General features: G+C 42.4%; 1 protein-coding gene and 1 long non-coding RNA gene across 2 annotated transcripts in view; one reads left to right on the forward strand and one right to left on the reverse strand.

Annotated features, from left to right (window-relative positions):
• The window catches only part of adcy8 (adenylate cyclase 8 (brain)), a 304694-nt gene that overhangs the window by 276457 nt on the left and 5036 nt on the right, over positions 1-23201 (forward strand). The window contains 3 exon segments of the mRNA XM_034182725.1: positions 15174-15320; positions 17320-17412; positions 18012-18126. Coding sequence (XP_034038616.1) covers positions 15174-15320; positions 17320-17412; positions 18012-18126 — 355 coding nt within the window.
• On the reverse strand, positions 7494-22555 carry LOC117521431. Its single transcript, XR_004563939.1, has 3 exons — positions 22543-22555; positions 8665-8667; positions 7494-7571 (listed from the first exon to the last, which is right to left on the reverse strand). It is a non-coding gene; the product is annotated as an uncharacterized LOC117521431 (long non-coding RNA).

Genomic DNA, 23201 nt, shown 5'->3' on the forward strand with positions numbered 1-23201 from the left:
AATCCACATAAAAATGAAGATGATCAACATAATAAACAGTGCCATTATACAAATCAATGCATATGTTACATAAATAACACTTTCCTGATTATACTACATAATAATCAATACAAATCCCGCCTTTGTGGGATTGTTATGGAGCACAATCCATGGCTACAGCGCTAACTGCAAAGAACTAGGTTTTGTCGTCTCCATTCGGTTGTCACAATAAAATAAATACAGAAATACATTTAAAAAATAAAGAAATCTGACAGATTAGGCGTGTCTTATTAATTGAGCGAGCAGATATCCACATGTCAAGAATTATTGACGTGAAAAGAGAATACAGTTCACCTGTCATGGCCTCGGAGTCTCGCGGAGTATTTAGTCCAATTTTGCATGCCTTTTTTTTTTTTTTACAGTGTTCTGTGTTCTGAGTATCGGTTTATAAGAATCTTGTCGCCCAGAAGAAAAAAGAGCGCAACAACTACTCATAACTGTGTTTGTCACACGGAAACAAACACCTGCAGCCAGGTGTGAGTGGAAAAAGGCGCAGCGTCAGGATGCAGAGGCCCGATCTGTGACATACTGGTCAGTCACTATTAATAATTTCTTATGTGTCCGACCTCGTTCGTTGATCGTTAAAATTAATTTGTTAGTTCTAAATGCCATCATAATTATTTATAGGAAAACTTTCTATTTTTATTTCTCAAATAAATGTTTGGGCCTGAAACAGTTTGGTATTATTTTCCTACTAAGGTTTGAACTTTGAGAGTGTTTACACACGAGAGAAAAGTGAGAAAATGTTCATGCCTGAAACTGTGTAGTGAGGGGTTTTACAGCTTTGAAACGTCTATAATAATTGTAAAAAATAACGCTGCCTAACGTTGCGGTTTTGCGTATTTCGGGCTATTTTTTAGAACGTAACTCCAGTGATTAATGAGGGACCACTGTAACACTTTATTGATTATATACTACAAAACAATTGATACGACGGCTGCTTTTGACGCTCTATTGGCACGCGTCGTGATTTTCATTGCCGTCTTCCCGGCCTCCATGTCGTAAAATGAGGGTGTGTCTGAAGCGGAGTCTGAATATTTATGGGCGTGTTTATTATAATTACGATCGTTTCCACCCACCACATTTATCAAGATCACATCAGGCGTACGCCAGAAATGGGCAGGTGCGCACTGCTTGATACATGTCACGGCGACTTTGGTGTATTTCAAGTTTACGCCGTAAATTTACGCCACAGGTGCGCAACATTGATACATGATGCCCATTCAGTGCAAGTCTGGTAGCCTACTTGGTTCGGCTTAAACCCAAAATGTCAATAGGTATTTAAATAAGGCATTGTTTCAAAAATGAATTCCAAGTTTAACTAGGCTTGCAAGCAGTCATATATGGGCCCTCGTTCCGCGCGACCGCCTACCCAGGGCAGTGCATCCCCTTGTGACCAGATGTGGGCATGTGGGTATAGGGGCAACCATTCATCATACAGTAAAAATTTCAAGCAAATTACACAATGCCTGAAGGAGTTATGACATGTTGATGTTTCATCCACTAGGGGGCAGTCAGTGTACAAACAGAGGGGCTGGGTGTGTTCAGGGGCCAACCGTGATCACACATGTGAAGTTTCAAGTCAATCAGGCAAAGCATGAAGGAGTTATCATGACTTGTTGTTCCATAGCGAGGGGTCAAAATGGCAGCGCCAGAGCGGCCACGCCCTTCAACATAGCGAAAAGCTTTCGATAACTTTTGATCAGTATCATCTCTGGATGATCTGGAAGAAATTTGAAGTGCATTGGACAAAATCCGTAGGAGGAGTTCGTTCAAATACAGTGTGTGGAAGTCACTCCAAAATGACAAGAAAATTCAAAATGGTCGACTTCCTGTTTGGAGTAGACCCATGGTGCAAGAGACTTTTTTGTACGTCTATGCAAGTCACACATGTGTACCAGTTTTCATCTCCCTACTCCAAAAAAACCCCTATGGGGAGGGGTTTTTGAAAGTTTCAAGGGGGCACTATTGAGGCATTTTGCCCCGCCCATGGGCGACGCCCCTAAAAATTGTAAGAGGTTGTTGTGCTCGACCTGTGTATCCATTTTCATGATATGACAAAATTAAAGCCGTCAAAAGGAAGAACGGAATTTCATGGCGAAGGGGCGATATTCGGTACGCCACCACACAGAAGCCGTTACTCGTAAGTTCACGGTGTTCATTGCCTACGTTCACCAATTTGTTCTGTATGTTTTAGAAGTGGAATGAAGTTGATTGGGTTAAGTATGTGACATCAGAACCTCTTAAAGTAAAAATAGGACATTTCCCGCCACCACCGGGGGCCGCTATGGCGCAGGTGTGAACTTAAGATATGTAGATGTTCAGGGCGGAGCCCTCATCATGTCCAGCAAGGTTGAAGGATCTACGATGAAGTATGTGGGCGTGACAGCCGTTCGAAGTGAAATGGCGTGCTCCGAAAAGCTCACCAAAGTTTGATGACCCCTAGCAGCCACGCCTTTTGACTTAATTAGAATCTTTTGATAACTTTTGATCACCATTGTGTTGTGATGATTTTGACCAAATTTGAAGACGATTGGATGAAATCCCTAGGCCAAGTTTGTTCAAATGTAAGTAGTGGAAATGGCCAAAAATGTCAAAGATTTGCTCAAAATCGAAACTTAAAATCAAAATGGTCAAAATATCCTGTCGATATTTCACTATGACAGTAAGAGACTTTTTCGTGCGTCCTGGCATGGTAAATATGTGTACCGAATTTCGTGAGGCTACGACAAAAAAAGCCCAATGCAGAGGGGTTTATGAAAATTTCTAGGGGGCGCTATTTCACGATTTTTCTGCGACCATGTGCGGCGCCCCCAAAATATCGAATTTCGGATCCGGCCGGACGACTTTGGAAAGTTTGGTGAGTTTTTGAGCATGGGAAGAGGCTGAAATTTCGATTTCAACAGTGAGAATAATAATAATAATAATAAATAATAATAATAATAAACAGTGCAATTACAATAGGGTCCTCGTAGGATGTTGCCTACTCGGGCCCTAATGATGAACACATCTCAGCCAACTGCACAGACGCTGTGTGCACAGCTACACAGACGCAAAGTGTCAGACACAAGCACCTCATGGACAATGCAAGCAGCAACGCTTAGTCATGTAAAGTCCTTTAAAATAAAAACTCAAAATATATCCGCAACATGAAAACAGGTTGGCTCGGCAGCCAAATTATGAAATTGATAAACAATGGAAACCATGGCTCGGCAACCAAATTAAAAACCATCAAAAAGGACACCAACATGATTCGTGGCAGTTGCAATATAATATTAACAATTAGGCCTATTTAGAAGAAAAAAGTAATTCATGGTTTCACACTTACATTTGATGAATCCGTTTAATGCTACAGCAGGAGACGACAGGGTTTTTGTTGAACTCTATCACGTCATCATAGTCCAACGATTCGGTCAGTTCTCTTTCAAGGGAAAGCACGGAGAGTGCATTCAGTCTGAGTCAACATGGATGTTCTGGTGGACGTTTTTATCCACTTAACAGTAGAAAACAGCCGTTCAACAGTGCATGTTGTTATTGGCATTGTGATGAGGGCCCGCAGAAGACTATTCATTTGAGGAAAAATGTGGTCCCTCGTTTATCGCGGGAGTTACGTTCAAAAATAACCCGCGATAAACGAAATCCGCAAAGTAGTCAGTGCTATTCTTTGCAATTATTATAGATGTTTTAAGGCTGTAAAACCCCTCACTACACACTTTTCTCAAACAGGCATTAACATTTTCTCACTTTTCTCTCCTGTGTAAACACTCTTTTTTTTCTGTGCGAGAACATTATAAACAGACACACGCAGAACACAATGTGCGTGCTCTCCCCTCGCTCACTGCCTCCGGAGGTACGGATGCGGGACCCGCAAAGAATCCAAGTCCTCTCTTGGTGGCCACGGAGCTCTGCGGCTGCGGTCAACATCTGCATCAAAACAGCGAGCGTAGTCTCTGGACCTGTTGCCAGATTTGGTGCAATTCCACACAATCAATCAATCAATCAATTTTTTTTATATAGCGCCAAATCACAACAAACAGTTGCCCCAAGGCGCTTTATATTGTAAGGCAAGGCCATACAATAATTATGTAAAACCCCAATGGTCAAAACCACCCCCTGTGAGCAAGCACTTGGCTACAGTGGGAAGGAAAAACTCCCTTTTAACAGGAAGAAACCTCCAGCAGAACCAGGCTCAGGGAGGGGCAGTCTTCTGCTGGGACTGGTTGGGGCTGAGGGAGAGAACCAGGAAAAAGACATGCTGTGGAGGGGAGCAGAGATCGATCACTAATGATTAAATGCAGAGTGGTGCATACAGAGCAAAAAGAGAAAGAAACAGTGCATCATGGGAACCCCCCAGCAGTCTACGTCTATAGCAGCATAACTAAGGGATGGTTCAGTGTCACCTGATCCAGCCCTAACTATAAGCTTTAGCAAAAAGGAAAGTTTTAACCCTAATCTTAAAAGTAGAGAGGGTGTCTGTCTCCCTGATCCGAATTGTGAGCTGGTTCCACAGGAGAGGAGCCTGAAAGCTGAAGGCTCTGCCTCCCATTCTACTCTTACAAACCCTAGGAACTACAAGTAAGCCTGCAGTCTGAGAGCGAAGCGCTCTATTGGGGTGATATGGTACTACGAGGTCCCTAAGATAAGATGGGACCTGATTATTCAAAACCTTATAAGTAAGAAGAAGAATTTTAAATTATATTCTAGAATTAACAGGAAGCCAATGAAGAGAGGCCAATATGGGTGAGATATGCTCTCTCCTTCTAGTCCCCGTCAGTACTCTAGCTGCAGCATTTTGAATTAACTGAAGGCTTTTTAGGGAACTTTTAGGACAACCTGATAATAATGAATTACAATAGTCCAGCCTAGAGGAAATAAATGCATTAATTAGTTTTTCAGCATCACTCTGAGACAAGACCTTTCTGATTTTAGAGATATTGCGTAAATGCAAAAAAGCAGTCCTACATATTTGTTTAATATGCGCTTTGAATGACATATCCTGATCAAAAATGACTCCAAGATTTCTCACAGTATTACTCACAGCAGACAGGAGGAGGTGGCCTGCTGCTGCATTTACTGAGCCCGCAGAAAGCGCATCAGAGGCAGTGAGAGCAATCGCGGTGATGCCGACCGGTGCCGCGAACGGCCCGCCTGATAAGGACGCAGAACACAATGCGCCATTTTAAAAAAAATGCATGCAAAACTGCACTAAAAAAATCCGCGAAACTGCGAGGCCGCGAAAGGTGAACTGCGTTATAGTGAGGGACCACTGTACTCTGAAAATTAATAAAAATCACAGAAGATGAACCTGTTTTTTTTTTTTACAAAATTTATTAATTGTAGCTCAGTGCTAATGCAATACCTTATCATAGGAATACAATGAGGCAACAACAGGTGACTGTCGAGTGTTGACTCAGCCTTCTCATTGGATGGGGCGGGCCTGGCTGACAAGTGGGCGGGCCCAGGCCTATCCAGGCCCACCCTTGGCTACGCGTAAGCCACCGAGTTGATGTGCTCTGTAAAGTCCTCAACTTCCTGTTTCTTGATTTTAACCCATGTGTCATTGACATATGTGAACCAGTTACTGATAGGGATGCCCGTGAATGACACCAAGGCTCCCTTCTCCACTAGCTCCATGTACAGATTGGTAAGTGCAGAGGTGGAGGCCTCTGTGTTTATGTGAACTGCGAGTGGTGCTGCAGCAGCAGGATCATTGACTCTCACTGTTCTCCTGATTTAGAGGTGCTGGCAGTCTCGTGCAGACCTTTTTATCTCCCAAGGGAGTTCACAGTAGTCGTGTTTGCTGTTTACATCCCACCCAATGCTAACGTTAGCACGGCCCTTAGCCTCTTGCTTGCCTGTGTAAATAAACAGCAGCTGACCCGCTCTGCCAGTACAACATTGCCCTCTGTTGAGCTATGTCGACCTATGTTAGAGACAGAAAATTTGTACCCCTGAAATGAACCTTCTTGGGCATTTCACTAAGATTTTTTTTTATAATTCATCACAGAGGTCATAGTGTGAATGGACCCTTCAGTTTGGTGTTCTGCGTGGTGGAGAGCTACATGGAATTTTGTCTGAATCTTTTCTTTGGACTAAGATTGTTTTTTAAAATATTTTATTCCAGAAGTCATTAGTGCAGGTTTGGTTTGATTAATTACACCATAAAAAAATGGAACAGAATTGTCATAACTTCAGCGTTCATCTGATGAGCTGTCAGTAATTAAGATAATTAATATGTCTGTTTCCATCATCAGCATCTATATATTAAAAGCCAAGTGGCCTCTGTGTACATGTATGCATGCGCATGTGTGCATGCGTGCAACTTCAATCAAAACCGGTGAGAGCTGACATTTGCCGTTTGGTATGGTTACCTGTTTTGGGTTAAGGATGGATGCTGCGAAAATGGAACATTGATAGGACAAATATTTTTGGAGAAACTACAGATATTAGCAAATAACACTGAACAACGGACATTGATAATTACATTCTAGATTCACACATCATTCCAAATCATTATAGAAACTTTGCATAATTTATTACCACCAATTATTACCAAATATCAACTGCCCATTTTATAAACACTACCCAATCTAGAGTCCGTGGACCCCACGAGCAACACACTATTTTCATCTTGATTAAGACCACTTTTTTTTTTTTTTTTTTTTTTTATCTAATTAAACATTTGAACAAGAAAGCCATGCATTCTTCTCGTTAAGCGACATAATAATTTTCGCCGGGTCAGGAGTCAAATTGCCACACTGTCTTCGTCCGTCCTCCTTTTGGCTCCTTTGCCTCTTTTATTATCGACTCCTGCAGTTTTCCGTCGGAACAAAAGGCGAGCGACCTGTGAATGATGAATGTCAGGAGAGGACGGCTGATTTGATTCTGCTCCGCTGCCTGTTCCTAATTAAAAAGGACACAATTAAAAATGCATCCATTAGGATAGGCCAGGCTCTAATCGCTCGTTACATTATTAATCAGGCTGTTTATTGTTGGCTGATTTAGAAACTGCGCCAGCCGTTAATAACAGCCTCCTGCAGCCCAAAGAGCCACTCACCAGCCTGGAATTAATCCGCTGACACATCCAGGGTCATCCAGGTCCACATTTTTCATTTGCAGACACTTTCTGGAGCCGTTAATCTGGAGCCAGCCTGAACAGCACCTTGCTGAAGGACACATAGGCTGGATTGAAACCAGTCACTTTTCTGCATCTCCACTTCTGGGCAGCAGGCTGGTGTCTGGCTCATATAAGGTCCTTCAGTGCCTTCAGAAGATGATCAAGGTAAAATCATGTGATCATGTTCATATCAGCGCCTTTGTCTGTGGCGCAGCCCAGACTCAAAAACAAATTATTAACATTAACGAAGAAATCACATGGATTCAACACAGCTGGGTTGGACTCTGTGGGAGACCTGTAGTGTCATAAAATGGCACACGTATGAAATCTACAATTGACTGTGCAAGAAGGAGACTAGTGAGGGAAGCCACCAAGACACCCATAACAACTTTGATGGAGTTACAGGTTTCTGTGACTGGAGCATCTCTTTACAGTGCAACTTTTGTCTCTTGTATCACCGGATTGTCTTAAAAAGACTATGTGAAACTTCAGCTCCAGTTTGCCGGAAGGCACATATCTTAGAATTGATGTGTTTTCTTGTATTAAAGTAGAGTCTCCCAGCTCTTTCCTGGCGTGGTGCTCAGCTGTTGACCAACAGGGTGTGCTTATGCTCCCAAAACCTGTGTGTGTGTGTGTGTGTGTGTGTGTGTGTGTGTGTATATATATATATATATATATATATATATATATATATATATATAATTCTCCTGAATTATAATGAAATGGGTTCAGATGCAAAACATCTTAATAATCATAACTTTTTAGTTGAGGCCAAAATGCACTTGGCTGCTTAGACAACTATCAGTGTGCAAAATGTGAAAGAAATTTCAACATACCTTTTTTCATTTTATTAATCGAAATCTGTGCATTTTCTTCTGTGTTTTCCTTTAAATCAACATTTCAAACGGCATTTTTCTTAATGGGATTTTGCATCTCAGCCTTTCAAATACAATGTGAACTTTTTCTTATCTGTGCTTTGAAACACTGAAGGCTGTTTCCAAAATGAGCTGATGAAATAATTTGTTATTAGTGAGTGACCCAATGATGTTCAGTGTTACAAACAATCAGTGCCCTCTGGTGGCAGAGGCCATGTCCTGTAATCACAGCTTTTCCTGCTGAAACCACTTTAAAAATTCCACACGTGATGAACAACACGCACACACACATGCACACATACATACACACATACATACACACACAAACTTAAGTTTGGTGCAAATTTGACAACCAGTAACAAGGCCTTGGTTTGTTTGTTTGTTTGTTTGATGGTGGGCTTGTAGTCAGAACAACTAAAAACTAATGAAATGTTTTCAATGAAAATTGATGAGTTTTCATATTTTGTTTTCCTCCTCCCAAATATACCTTGACCGTGCTGACCATGTGTGTGTGTGTGTGTGTGTGTGTGTGTGTGTGTGTGTGTGTGTGTGTGTGTGTGTGTGTGTGTGTGTGTGTGTGTGTGTGTGTGTTTACTATGTACAGCCACAGTAATTAAACAATCAGCACCAAACTTGCTATGGTGACCGGGGGCACCAAGGGGGAGGTCACTGGGGTCCTTAGGTTGAAAATATACATGCGCAAACACACACACACACACACGGTGAGCCTTATATATTAGATTACGACCCGCTCACTGGCGCCCTTATTTTCACAGTTCATGTGGTACTCAGGTCAGGTAGGAAGCATCACACTTTACTTACTACATATGTGGTAGCAGCTTGCTACCACACACATATACGAGGTCTGTCCATAAAGTAACAGACCTTTTTATTTTTTTCAAAAACTATATGGATTTGAATCACGTGTGATTGCATGAGCCAAGCTTGAACCTTCGTGCGCATGCGTGAGTTTTTTCACGCCTGTCGGTTGCGTCATTCGCCTGTGGGCAGGCTTTGAGTGAGCACTGGTCCAGCCCCCTCGTCGGATTTTTATTGTCAGGGAAATGGCTGAGAGACTGCCGCTTTGCTCCATGAAATTTTTTTCAGAAACTGTTAGAGACAGCCAGTTGGAAACCATTAGAAAGATTCAGATGGATTTCGGTGAAGATTCTGTCAGCGTCACACGGATTAAGGAGTGTTAAAACCTTTTTAAAGACGGCCCACAGCGGCGGAGGGCGCGCGGCGCACTGAGCGGCCATCGACAGGCTGGAACGACCAGATCATTTCCAAACTGAACGCTGTGTTGATCCGGGACATCATGTGACTACCACAGAAATGGCAAGAGAGCTGGACATAGCACTTTTGCGGCACATTCCACTGTTACAGGAGATTTTGTAATGAAAGACGTGCGGAGGAGTTCACGCGTCGGCACGGAGCCGCTCATGGCGCGCAACAAAAACAACACCTCCGTGTTGGAAGTCTCACAGGACATGTTGTGGCATGTCCAGCTGTTATACAATTTCTCGGATACTCACTCGACTGAAAAGCCATCGAAAGCCGTCTGAATCTTCTGAATGGTTTCCAACATGGAGGTGTTTTTTTTGTTGCACACCATGAGCGGCTCAGTGCCGACGCGCGAAATCCTCTGCCCGGTGGAGAAAGAGGAGACTCTGCTCACAGCAAACTTGAACCAGCACCCTCAGACGCACATGCCATCAACATATTACACCTGGCGCCATCAACATATTACACCTGGTGCAAACTGCCCACTGGGGGACTTTTCTTTGGCCAGGACAACAAATTAAATTACTTTCAGGCGTCCTTTTCCAAACTCAGGCTTTATGTGGATACATTAACATTTTCATCAGTCTGTGAAGATGATCTCACTGAAAGTTAAGACTTTATATTTACTCCGTGTGTGAATGGTTTTAATCTTTAATAATAACATGTTACACTACTAATGTACAGTACACTAACTGTATTCAAGAAGGAAACAAGATTTATTTTAAAAATAGCTGGAATAGGTGGAATGTGTCATTTTTCAGATTTGAAATGTATGTACCTGTTTCTAAGAAAAAAAAAAGATAAAAAAATCCACACTTCCTCATCACTTTTTTTCTGATGTCACAGATAGCAAAACAAACCTTTTTTTTGTATCAGTCGATTATGGAAGGTTTTCCTTCATGGTTTAGTCTCCCTCATTGTGCTTTTTATTGGCAGCACAGTGTGCTTAGTGGTTAGCACTGGTGCCTCACAGCAAGAAGGTCGTGGGATCGATTCCTGGCCTTTCTGTGTGGAGTTTGCGTGTTCTCTCCATGTCTGCGTGGGTTTCCTCCGGGCAGTCCAGTTTCCTCCCACAATCAAAAAGATGTTTATTTAGGGTCTGCTCCTTTCTCTGCCCCTGACCAAGGCAGCATCTACATCTGGAGTTGGTCCCCGGGCGCCGGACTGTGGCTGCCCACTGCTCCTAGTGGTTGTATTGTGTCTAACAGTAATTAAGATGGGTTAAATGCACAGGACAAGTTTTGTTGTATGTATGTACAATGACAATAAAGTTTCTATTCTGTTCTTGTGGTTTAAATAAGACTCAAAACCATAAGGCTGTATCCCACACAGCTGATTCAGAATCACCTTCAGACTGATCTAAAAAAAGCTCCACACTAAAAAAAAATTAGTCACAAAACAGCTCGACCTCTGTTGTGTTTGCAATTGATTTGGGCTTGAATCAGCAGGTCCTGTTCTCCCGATGACGTCACAACAATATGGCTGCGGCTGAAGGCTGAAATAGTCAGCTGTTGTTTGTCCTTCCCTCGCGCACTTATCATTGACTTTAATTGTTCAGGATTTTTTAAAATATCAACACTTGAGTGTAATTTTTTTTCTCTTTGTGTATGTACTTGATGTGGTTCTTGGTGCGTCAGTGTTTAGTGCCTTTTTTGCACTGCATGACGTGGCACTTCACTCCCTCGGGTAGTGCGATCCTAAACTACTCTGCAGCTGAGCTACGGAGCCTGAACAACAACAGTGTCCTTTGGGACATTCTTGCCATCAGAGAGCTTGGTTTGCTCCGCCGATCTCGTTGCATCCACAGAGGCTCCCGGAGAAAGTTTGTATTCCATCGGACTGGGTCGTCTGTGCCAGTGTTCTGTCGAGATGAGGTGCGTCGTCGAGGTGAGGTTCCTCGCGTAACTGCATATGTGTGCACTGAAAAAATTACTTGACGAAGTTCGCTCATTTTGATGGGCAAGTAAATATATAAATTGTTCATCCGAACGTAGTAATGTATAAAATCTACTCACTATAAAACTATAAGTATTTTTAACCTGGTGTTAGCTTATTTCGACTGGCAAAATATACATATACATACATTTGTGCTCCTAACGTAAAATACAGAAAATGTTTTACTTACTAGACTATAAATACACTGAATACAATTAATAAAAAAAACTTTAATGGAAAAAACAAAAACAAAATGCGCATGCGCAGTTGCACGTCGAGCGAGTTACATCATCTCTCTATGTGCAGTTGCGCGAGGCACCTCAACTCGACGGGTAACGTCTTCAAATCCAGGGTAGAGTGATGTGCGCATGCTTGCGCATGCACAGTATCGCGACGCACCTCATCGCGACATTCACCTCATCTCAACGGGACACCGGTTATCTGGTCAGCTGAGCGTATCGGCGGTCGGCGCTCATGTCATCAGAGCGCTGCAGCTTCTGGGACTTGTAGTCCTGATGTGATGACAACAGTTTCTGACACTCTCCTTGCGCTGGATAAACGTGGAGTGGATTTGAAGCTACTCAGGCTTATTCAAAGATGTCAGTCTGTCAGCCCCATGGAAGTCTTCATTTTGGGTCTCATTAACATCAGATCACTGTCCTCGAAATCTCTGTTGATTAACAATCTAATTATGGATCATCACTTGGACATGGTTGGGTTATGTGAAACCTGGCTCAAACCCACAGCTGTTCTTCCTTTGAATGAGGCCTGCCCACCAGCGTATACATTTAGTCATGTGTCTCGTGGTGTGAAGCAAGGTGGGGGTGTTGCTTTTATTCATAAATCTGGGTTTACCTTATTGACTGTTGGGGGTCATAAATATAATTCGTTTGAGCATCTGACTCTCCGCTCTGCCTGTGATGCTACGTACTGTCAGGGTCAGAAGTATGGAAATCACTCATGTTATTTTGTCACTGTTTATAGGCCCCCTGGCCCATATTCTGAATTCTTAGATGAATTTGGTGCGTTCATCTCTAGCCTGTCAGCTAGTGCGGACAACATTTTGATTATTGATGACTTTAACATTCACATAAATAAGCCCTCTGATCCCCTTTGCAAATCATTTATGGAACTTGTGGATGCGTTAGGATTACAGCAATGCATTCAGGATTTGACGCACATTAGTGGAAATACCCTTGATTTGGTTCTGCACGTGGCCGTGCTGTCATGAACATCAACATTTTGCCTCTTGCCTCATGGTCTCTGACTACTCATTTATTAGGTTTACATTTACGTTGCCGCGTTTAGTGGTGCGAACGCCTTGTCTACTTCTCCGGCGACGCATTAATTCCTCAACTATGACTGAACTCAAAGCTAGACTTTCTGAAATTTTGACTTCAGGGTTGGAGAATGTTCAATCAGTGGATAGTCTTGCAGATGGCTTGAATTCAGCGCTCAAGGCTACACTGGATAAGGCTGCACCTCCACTTTTAAGGCCATACCTTCCCAAGGCGCAGTCGCCTTGGTTCAATGGTTACTTGCGTGACCTTAGACAGAAGGCTAGAGGTATGGAACGGAAATGGCGTTGTTCCAAATTAGAGGTGTTCCACCTTGCATGGCGTGATGCTATTTTAGATTATAAGCAGGCACTCCTGGCTACAAAGTGGGCCTATTATTTTGATTTGATCAATAAAACAAGCATAACTCAAAGTTTTTGTTTGAAACTGTAGCTTTTCTCATTAATGGACGGCCACCTGTTATTCACTCTCCCTTTTCAGCACAGGACTTCTTGGACTATTTTGAGAAGAAAATTGAGGATCTTAGGTTGAGCATATCTCACCAAGCCTTGGTCCAACCACCGCATACTGCTATGGAGGTGGATGGTCCCACTGAGGTGTTACCCAGATTTATAGATTTTGATGGTATCTCACTAGGCGCACTGACGAAGCTTGTGATGTCTACAAAAAGCACAACCTGCTTATTTGATCCCATACCAACAAAACTGTTTAAGGACCTGTGGCCCATTCTTGGGCCAACTGTGCTGGAAATTATAAATCTCTCATTAACTTCTGGATCTGTTCCTAAATGTTTTAAGTCTGCAGTGATTAAGCCATTGCTGAAGAAATCCAGTCTCGACCCTAGTGTATTGAAAAATTATAGACCGATATCAAATCTATCATTTTGTTCTAAAATCCTGGAAAAAGTGGTTTCGTGACAGCTCGTGGACTACCTCACTGAGAATAATCTTTTTGAGCCATTGCAGTCTGCTTTTAGAAAATATCACTCCAGAGAGACAGCACATACTAAAGTTGTGAATGACCTTTTGCGAGCAATGGACTCGGATACCACTACAGTCTTGGTGTTGTTGGATCTTAGTGCTGCGTTTGATACTGTGGATCATCATATTTTACTCAACAGACTCGAAAATCAATTTGGGATTATGGGAACTGCCCTTGCATGGTTGACGTCATACTTGTCTAGTCGTTCTTACTGTGTGTTGTGCAATGGCACTTCTTCTGATCTTAGCGATATGAAGTTTGGGGTTCTGCAGGGATCTGTTTTAGGCCCTCTGCTTTTTTCCCCTTATGTAGCACCCCTTGGGAATATACTGCAGCGTTTTGGGATGGCCTTTCATTGCTATGCTGATGACACCCAATTGTACATGCCGATAACTGCTGGTAATCTCATTCACATAAAATCTTTGGAAGATTGCCTTGCATCAGTGAAAAGTTGGATGTCTAGTAACTTCCTACTTTTAAATTCTGATAAGACTGAAGTGATGGTTCTTGGTCCAGCGAGGTATCCGCATAAATTTGATCAGCTAGCGCTTAGCTTAGGTTCGTGTGTTATACATCATACGGATAAAGTGAGGAATCTTGGGGTAATTTTTTATCCTATGTTGTCTTTTGACCTCCATATTAGAGACATTACGAGGACTGCTTTCTTCCATTTGCGAAATATAGCGAAGATTCCTCCCATCCTGTCTATGACTGATGCTGAGACTTTGATTCATGCATTTGTCTCTTCTAGATTGGACTACTGTAATGCTCTATTCTCTGGTTTACGACAGTCCAGGATTAGGGGTCTTCAACTGGTTCAAATCATTTGAATGTTTTTTTGTTCTGTTATTAAATCACAACCTCTGTCTGAAATCTGAAACCAGTCAATCAGTTGGGTGGGGAGCTTCCATCTGGTGCAGCATGGTGCAGCAAAAGTGTCATTGCTTGTTTCCAACTGTAATAATTTTCATGCTTAACACCCACAATGTGTAACTAGCCTTTAGTTTCTGCACTTTACACTGTGCCCTTTATACCATGCATTTACATGTTAGAGCGTGCTTTACACCATGTACTTCAGACCATGCATTTTAAATCTTGCACTTTAGACTGTACAGGTTAGACCATGTGCTTTACTGTGCTGTACTTTAGACCATGGATTTTAGACCATGTATTTTAGACCATTCAGTCTGCTCACTTCAGACTACGCACCTCAGACCCTGCGCTTTAGACTGTCCACTTCAGACTATGCACTTCAGACTCTGCGTTTTAGACTGTCCACTTCAGACTACGCACTTTAGACTCTGCGCTTTAGACTGTCCACTTTAGACTACGCACTTCAGACCCTGCGCTTTAGACTGTCCACTTTAGACTACACACTTTAGACCCTGCGCTTTAGACTGTCCACTTCAGACTAGACACTTCAGACCCTGCGCTTTAGACTGTCCACTTCAGACTACACACTTCAGACTCTGCGTTTTAGACTGTCCACTTCAGACTACGCACTTCAGACTCTGCGTTTTAGACTGTCCACTTCAGACTATGCACTTCAGACACTCATTAGCATTTATTTGGTTTATTTTCCATAAAGTCATGGGTTTTTATGGAACTTTGTTGTGTTTCCCGTTTGTGTGTCTGTCCCCTTAGGAGTTGTACTCGCAGTCCTATGATGCGGTTGGCGTGATGTTCGCCTCCATCCCGGGTTTCGCTGACTTCTACTCACAGACTGAGATGAACAACCAAGGCGTTGAATGCTTGAGGCTTCTCAATGAAATTATTGCCGACTTTGATGAGGTGAGACTGCAGAGTTTGAAGGGCGTCCATCCACTTTTCGTTTTTGTCCACCACCATCGTCGAGTTTGATCCAAACCTCCACCAACACATCAGACCCAATAATTCAAAGGCCCAAACCACAGGCATGATCAGGTCTGCAGGTTATCCCCTCACATGTCAAAAGTCCAGAGATGAAACTGTGTATGTGCAAAATATTAGGGCCCCTTCACACATAGTATGAATGCGGTCGAATTGTGCATGGAATGCGCATGAAGCAGGAATCGTATGCAATATGTGTAAAATCGTAGCTGCTTCCAACACCTTGTACACCTGCTGCTACAACTATTTACGCACACCAGCACCTGAAAGACAGAGTGTGCGCTGTGAGAGCCCATTCGATCCCTCTCACGGCAGGTGTCGGCCAAATTCCAGGTGACACACACGAACATCTACATCGTTTGCTTGGCACTTAGAAAATGTATGGCCATTCGCACTATTACCACAAAAATAGTCAGCAGATGATCACTTTCGAGCTGGATGTGAAATTTGTCTAAGTGCCCCCACGACTGTGAAGTTGCACTTGTGGCGTGCCAGAGTGTCGGCTCCCCCCACAACACATGTGTGCGTGTCTTTTGCACGCTCCCCACCCCACCAACATGTGTGCATATGGTTCACGCTCCCCGCAGGTGAGGCACCTCTCATCTGATCACAGAGTGACACCTTGGTGTGTGCGCTGCCAGGACAGGAGGCATGGCTGGCTGCCAACAGCTGCTGAGACATCTCTGGTCCTGGATGTCACAGCTGCAGAAGATGTCCTGTGTTTTGACGGACACGCGTGTGTGTGTGTGTGTGCTTGCTGTCATCACGTGGAAATACATTAAAAACATATATCGCTTTTGGGAAGGGCTGGACAAATGGACCGTCAGTTCATGTAGACACACAGCAGGCAATCTGAATGACACATCTGTCTGACAGGAAGCGCGTGACGGGCCATGAGGGGTGTGAGCGGTGTGCTGCAGGACAAGCCAACAGTACAACAATATGCCACTTTCAGTCACGTATTAGCAGAAATACACTGTAACAAATGCTGTTTGCTCAGTTATCACAGCACTTTTTTCTGTTTTTTTCAACCCCAATTCCAATGAAGTTGGGATGTTGTGTAAAATGTAAATAAAAACAGAATACAATGATTTGCAAATCCTCTTAAACCTATATTCAATTGAATACACCACAAAGACAAGATATTTAATGTTCAAACTGATAAACTTTGTTTTTGTGCAAATATTTGCTCATTTTGAAATGGATGCCTGCAATACATTTCAAGAAAGCTGGGACAGGGGCAACAAAAGACTGGGAAAGTTGATGAATGCTCAAAGAACACCTGTTTGGAACATTCCACAGGTGAACAGGTTCATTGGAAACAGGTGGGTATCATGATTGGGTATAAAAGGAGCATCCCCAACACAAAAGAATTTATCTGGTTGTTGATTTTAGCCATTTCAATCTCCTGTTAAAAGACAGTGATTGTAGCGCAGTGGTAAAGTTTCCATCTGGTAATCAGAGCTTACGGGTTTGAATCCCGTGAGTGGCATTTATTTTTTTATTTTAACCAGGGTTATTTAACCTAGGGGTTCTGTATTGTATCCCCTTTTATGTATTATTTATATCAACCCAGTGATATTCACTAATTATTCAGCTGTTTTTTGTTTTTTTTCTCCAGATTAGCGGTGCGATGTGGAGCACCACCCAGCTGCTCGCACTGTGTTCCTGCTCGCACGACAGCATTGCGTGCACAATACCATCGCAGCGGGTTTGTGCACGCCTGCCCGCTAGCTGGATATTTTTGTGGTTTGCTCATACGAGCTGTTCAGCCGTGATTCGCCCAGATTTGTACTTATTTGTACTATGTGTGAAGGGGCCCTTAGGGACACCTCCATTATTGTTAGAAGGTGAATTCAGGTCAATCATCACGGGGCCTGGATCTACCTGGTGATGCTTTCTGTCATTTGTCTGATCACAGCTGCTGGGTGAAGACCGATTCCAGGACATAGAGAAGATCAAGACCATTGGTAGCACATACATGGCTGTCTCTGGTCTGTCACCGGAAAAGCAGGTGGGACCAAAACAAATTCACTCCTACTGTGGACTTAATGATTTGGATGAGTGACTTAAGAGAACTTCCTGCATTCACCAAATTATTTTCTCATATTTATAATTTTTCTACATGTGGCAACTCTTTGTGGCAGCACAGTGGCTAAGTAGTCCCCAATCACCTCCCGATCCCATGACCGTGTTCCCTCACAGCAACAAGGTCATGGGATCGATTCCCACCTGTGTCCTTGCTGTGAGGAGTGTGCATGTTCTCCCCATGTCTGTGTGGGTTCCCTCCGAGTGCTCCGGTTCCCTCCCACATCTAAAAACATGGAGGTTCGGTGGATTGTAAACTTTAAAATGTCCGTAGATGTGCCGGTGGGTGCGAATGTATTTGTTTGTCTATATGTGGCCCTGCAACAGATTGGCATCCTGTCCAGGGTGAACCCCACTTCACGCCCTGTGATTGCTGGGATAGGCTCCAGCCCCCCTGTGACCCTTAATTGGAGTAAGTGGGTTTAGAAAATGGATGGATGGATATTCCTGAGTAGAGTTTTTGTGGTGTGGAGTGATGGTTTATCAGGATCATGTGGTTGATTTTATTGTCATTTTTGTCCACAGCAGTGTGAAGATAAATGGGGTCACCTGTGTGCGTTGGCTGATTTTGCAATTGCCCTCAACGAGAGCATCCAGGAGATCAACAAACACTCTTTCAACAACTTTGAGCTAAGAATCGGTAAGAGCACCACACATATATATATATATATATATATATATATATATATATATATATATAGATAGATAGATAGATAGATAGATAGATAGATAGATAGATAGATAGATAGATAGATAGATAGATAGATAGATAGATAGATCAGCAATTTCAGTTAAATATATCACATAGCAGACAAACACAGTGATATTTGAGAAGTGAAATGAAGTTGATGGGATTTCCAGAAAATGTGCTATAATTCTTTAAACAGAATTAGGCAGGTGCATAAATTTGGGCACCCCAACAGAAAAAATACATCAATATTTAGTAGATCCTCCTTTTGCATAAATAACAGCCTCTAAATGCTTCCTATAGCTTCCAATAAGAGTGTGGATTCTGTTTAAAGGTATTTTGGACCATTCTTCTTTACAAAACACTTCAGGTTTGTTGGTTTCCGAGCATGGACAGCCTGCTTAAAATCACACCACAGATTTTCAATAATATTCAGGTCTGAGGACTGAGATGGTCATTCCAGAACATTGTACTTGTTCCTCTGCATGAATGCCTTAGTAGATTTTGAGCAGTGTTTAGGGTCGTTGTCTTGTTGAAAGATCCAGCCCTGTCACAACGTCAACTTTGTCACTGATTCATGAACATTGTTCTCAAGAATCTGCTGGTATTGATTACAATCCGTGTGACCCTCAACTTTAACAAGATTCCCAGTACCTGCACTGGCCACACAGCCGCACAGCATGATGGAAACACCTCCAAGTTTTACTATAGGTAGTAAATGCTTTTCTTGGAATGCTGTGTTCTTTTTCAGCTATGCATACTGCCCCTTGTTATGTCCAAATAACTCAATTTTACTATCATCAGTCTACAGCACCATATTCCAAAATGAAGCTGGCTTGTCCAAATGTCCTTTAGCATACCTCAAGTGACTCTGTTTGTGGTGTGTACGCAGAAAAGGCTTCCTCTGCATTACAGCATCATACAGCATCTCTTTGTGCAAAGTGCGCTGTATAGTTGAATGATGCACAGAGACACTATCTGCAGCAGGATCATGTTGTAGGTCTTTGGAGCAGGTCTGTGGGCCAACACCCACCAGAAATGAGTCCGACTTACTGCGGAGCCCCCGAACAGAGCTCTCGCTTTGCAAGTACAGAGATTGGATGGCCCTGAGAAGGGACCCCTCACTCCATACTCCCACAGCACCTCCCACAGTATCTCCGGGGTACCCGATCATACACCCTCTCCAAGTCCACAAAACACATGTAGACTGGGTGGGCATACTCCCAGGCACCCTCCAGGATCCTTGTGAGAGTAAAGAGCTGGTTGGTTGTTCCACAACCAGGACAGAACCTGCATTGTTCCTCTTCAAACAGAGGTTCGACTATTGGCCGAACCCTCATTTCCAGCAGGGTATCCCAGCAGTCCACCCTAGACAGAACACGTCTTATCAATCAATCAATCAATCAATTTTATTTATATAGCGCCAAATCACAACAAACAGTTGCCCCAAGGCGCTTTATATTGTAAGGCAAGGCCATACAATAATTACGTAAAAACCCCAATGGTCAAAACGACCCCCTGTGAGCAAGCACTTGGCGACAGTGGGAAGGAAAAACTCCCTTTTAACAGGAAGAAACCTCCAGCAGAACCAGGCTCAGGGAGGGGCAGTCTTCTGCTGAGACTGGTTGGGGCTGAGGGAGAGAACCAGGAAAAAGACATGCTGTGGAGGGGAGCAGAGATCAATCACTAATGATTAAATGCAGAGTGGTGCATACAGAGCAAAAAGAGAAAGAAACACTCAGTGCATCATGGGAACCCCCCAGCAGTCTAAGTCTATAGCAGCATAACTAAGGGATGGTTCAGGGTCACCTGATCCAGCCCTAACTATAAGCTTTAGCAAAAAGGAAAGTTTTAAGCCTAATCTTAAAGTAGAGAGGGTGTCTGTCTCCCTGATCTGAATTGGGAGCTGGTTCCACAGGAGAGGAGCCTGAAAGCTGAAGGCTCTGCCTCCCATTCAACTCTTACAAACCCTAGGAACTACAAGTAAGCCTGCAGTCTGAGAGCGAAGTGCTCTATTGGGGTGATATGGTACTATGAGGTCCCTAAGATAAGATGGGACCTGATTATTCAAAACCTTATAAGTAAGAAGAAGAATTTTAAATTCTATTCTAGAATTAACAGGAAGCCAATGAAGAGAGGCCAATATGGGTGAGATATACTCTCTCCTTCTAGTCCCTGTCAGTACTCTAGCTGCAGCATTTTGAATTAACTGAAGGCTTTTCAGGGAACTTTTAGGACAACCTGATAATAATGAATTACAATAGTCCAGCCTAGAGGAAATAAATGCATGAATTAGTTTTTCAGTATCCCTCTGAGACAAGACCTTTCTAATTTTAGAGATATTGCGTAAATGCAAAAAAGCAGTCCTACATATTTGTTTAATATGCGCTTTGAATGACATATCCTGATCAAAATGACTCCAAGATTTCTCACAGTATTACTAGAGGTCAGGGTAATGCCATCCAGAGTAAGGATCTGGTTAGACACCATGTTTCTAAGATTTGTGGGGCCAACTACAATAACTTCAGTTTTATCTGAGTTTAAAAGCAGGAAATTAGAGGTCATCCATGTCTTTATGTCTGTAAGACAATCCTGCAGTTTAGCTAATTGGTGTGTGTCCTCTGGCTTCATGGATAGATAAAGCTGGGTATCATCTGCGTAACAATGAAAATTTAAGCAATGCCGTCTAATAATACTGCCTAAGGGAAGCATGTATAAAGTGAATAAATTGGTCCTAGCACAGAACCTTGTGGAACTCCATAATTAACCTTAGTCTGTGAAGAAGATTCCCCATTTACATGAACAAATTGTAATCTATTAGATAAATATGATTCAAACCACCGCAGCGCAGTGCCTTTAATACCTATGGCATGCTCTAATCTCTGTAATAAAATTTTATGGTCAACAGTATCAAAAGCAGCACTGAGGTCTAACAGAACAAGCACAGAGATGAGTCCAATGTCTGAGGCCATAAGAAGATCATTTGTAACCTTCACTAATGCTGTTTCTGTACTATGATGAATTCTAAAACCTGACTGAAACTCTTCAAATAGACCATTCCTCTGCAGATGATCAGTTAGCTGTTTTACAACTACCCTTTCAAGAATTTTTGAGAGAAAAGGAAGGTTGGAGATTGGCCTATAATTAGCTAAGATAGCTGGATCAAGTGATGGCTTTTTAAGTAATGGTTTAATTACTGCCACCTTAAAAGCCTGTGGTACATAGCCAACTAATAAAGATAGATTGATCATATTTAAGATCGAAGCATTAAATAATGGTAGGGCTTCCTGAGCAGCCTGGTAGGAATGGGGTCTAATAGACATGTTGATGGTTTGGATGAAGTAACTAATGAAAATAACTCAGACAGAACTATCTGAGAAAAAGAGTCTAACCAAATACCGGCATCACTGAAAGCAGCCAAAGATAACGATACGTCTTTGGGATGGTTATGAGTAATTTTTTCTCTAATAGTTAAAATTTTATTAGCAAAGAAAGTCATGAAGTCATTACTAGTTAAAGTTAAAGGAATACTCGGCTCAATAAAGCTCTGACTCTTTGTCAGCCTGGCTACAGTGCTGAAAAGAAACCTGGGGTTGTTCTTATTTTCTTCAATTAGTGATGAGTAGTAAGATGTCCTAGCTTTACGGAGGGCTTTTTTATAGAGCAACAGACTCTTTTTCCAGGCTAAGTGAAGATCTTCTAAATTAGTGAGACACCATTTCCTCTCCAACTTACGGGTTATCTGCTTTAAGCTGCGAGTTTGTGAGTTATACCATGGAGTCAGGCACTTCTGATTTAAAGCTCTCTTTTCAGAGGAGCTACAGCATCCAAGGTTGTCTTCAATGAGATGTAAAACTATTGATGAGATACTCTATCTCACTTACAGAGTTTAGGTAGCTACTCTGCACTGTGTTGGTATATGGCATTAGAGAACATAAAGAAGGAATCATATCCTTAAACCTAGTTACAGCGCTTTCTGAAAGACTTCTAGTGTAATGAAACTTATTCCCCACTGCTGGGTAGTCCATCAGAGTAAATGTAAATGTTATTAAGAAATGATCAGACAGAAGGGAGTTTTCAGGGAATACTGTTAAGTCTTCTATTTCCATACCATAAGTCAGAACAAGATCTAAGATATGATTAAAGTGGTGGGTGGACTCATTTACTTTTTGAGCAAAGCCAATAGAGTCTAATAATAGATTAAATGCAGTGTTGAGGCTGTCATTCTCAGCATCTGTGTGGATGTTAAAATCGCCCACTATAATCATTTTGTGATGGGAGGACAAAAAAAAAAAAAAAACAAGACTGGGCTGCAAAAACCCAGGCAATTTATTACTTCCAAAGTTATAACAAAAAAAAACATACAACTGAGTTGGAGAAATGGGGAAGGACTCAGGAATAAAAAAAAAAATAAAAATACAAAGCTCCACAGAGGAAAAAGAATCACAAGACTTACAGACCAGGATGACTAACTTCTCTAACCATCAAACAGATGAAAATGGACTCCTGAAGGCAAGACAAACGGGCGTGGTATAAATAAGCAGGGTGAGCATCACAGGTGTATATAATCAATCAAGACGTGAGAACAAATGACAGCAGACGAGGGCAGCAAAACCAAGGCATCTCTAAATGAGAAACATAGCCAAAGACTAAGACACATAACCACTTAAACACCTAAAGGAAAATGAAAGCCTGAAGAGAAAACAAAAACACTCCACATAAAATAATCAGAGACACTGAGAAAGACCCACAATGCATATAACAGAAAACAGTGACTAAACCCAAAACTGAAAATAAACAACCCGGAATGCTGGCTAGAATAAATTCCACACAGACAAAAAAAAAAAACACCACAGTGAACAAATCAGAAAACGTATAAGAAAATCAACACATAAAGCAAAATCTGGACTACAAAACTGACAAAGAACTAAGAATATCCAAATGACATAAAGCCGAGACACGCTGAAGGAGGCGTGTCCCGTATGAAAAGCAGGCGGGACATAACGACACGACACAGCGGAGGGGCG

This window comes from Thalassophryne amazonica, chromosome 12, assembly GCF_902500255.1.
Source record: "Thalassophryne amazonica chromosome 12, fThaAma1.1, whole genome shotgun sequence".
NCBI classification, from domain to species: Eukaryota; Metazoa; Chordata; class Actinopteri; order Batrachoidiformes; family Batrachoididae; genus Thalassophryne; species Thalassophryne amazonica.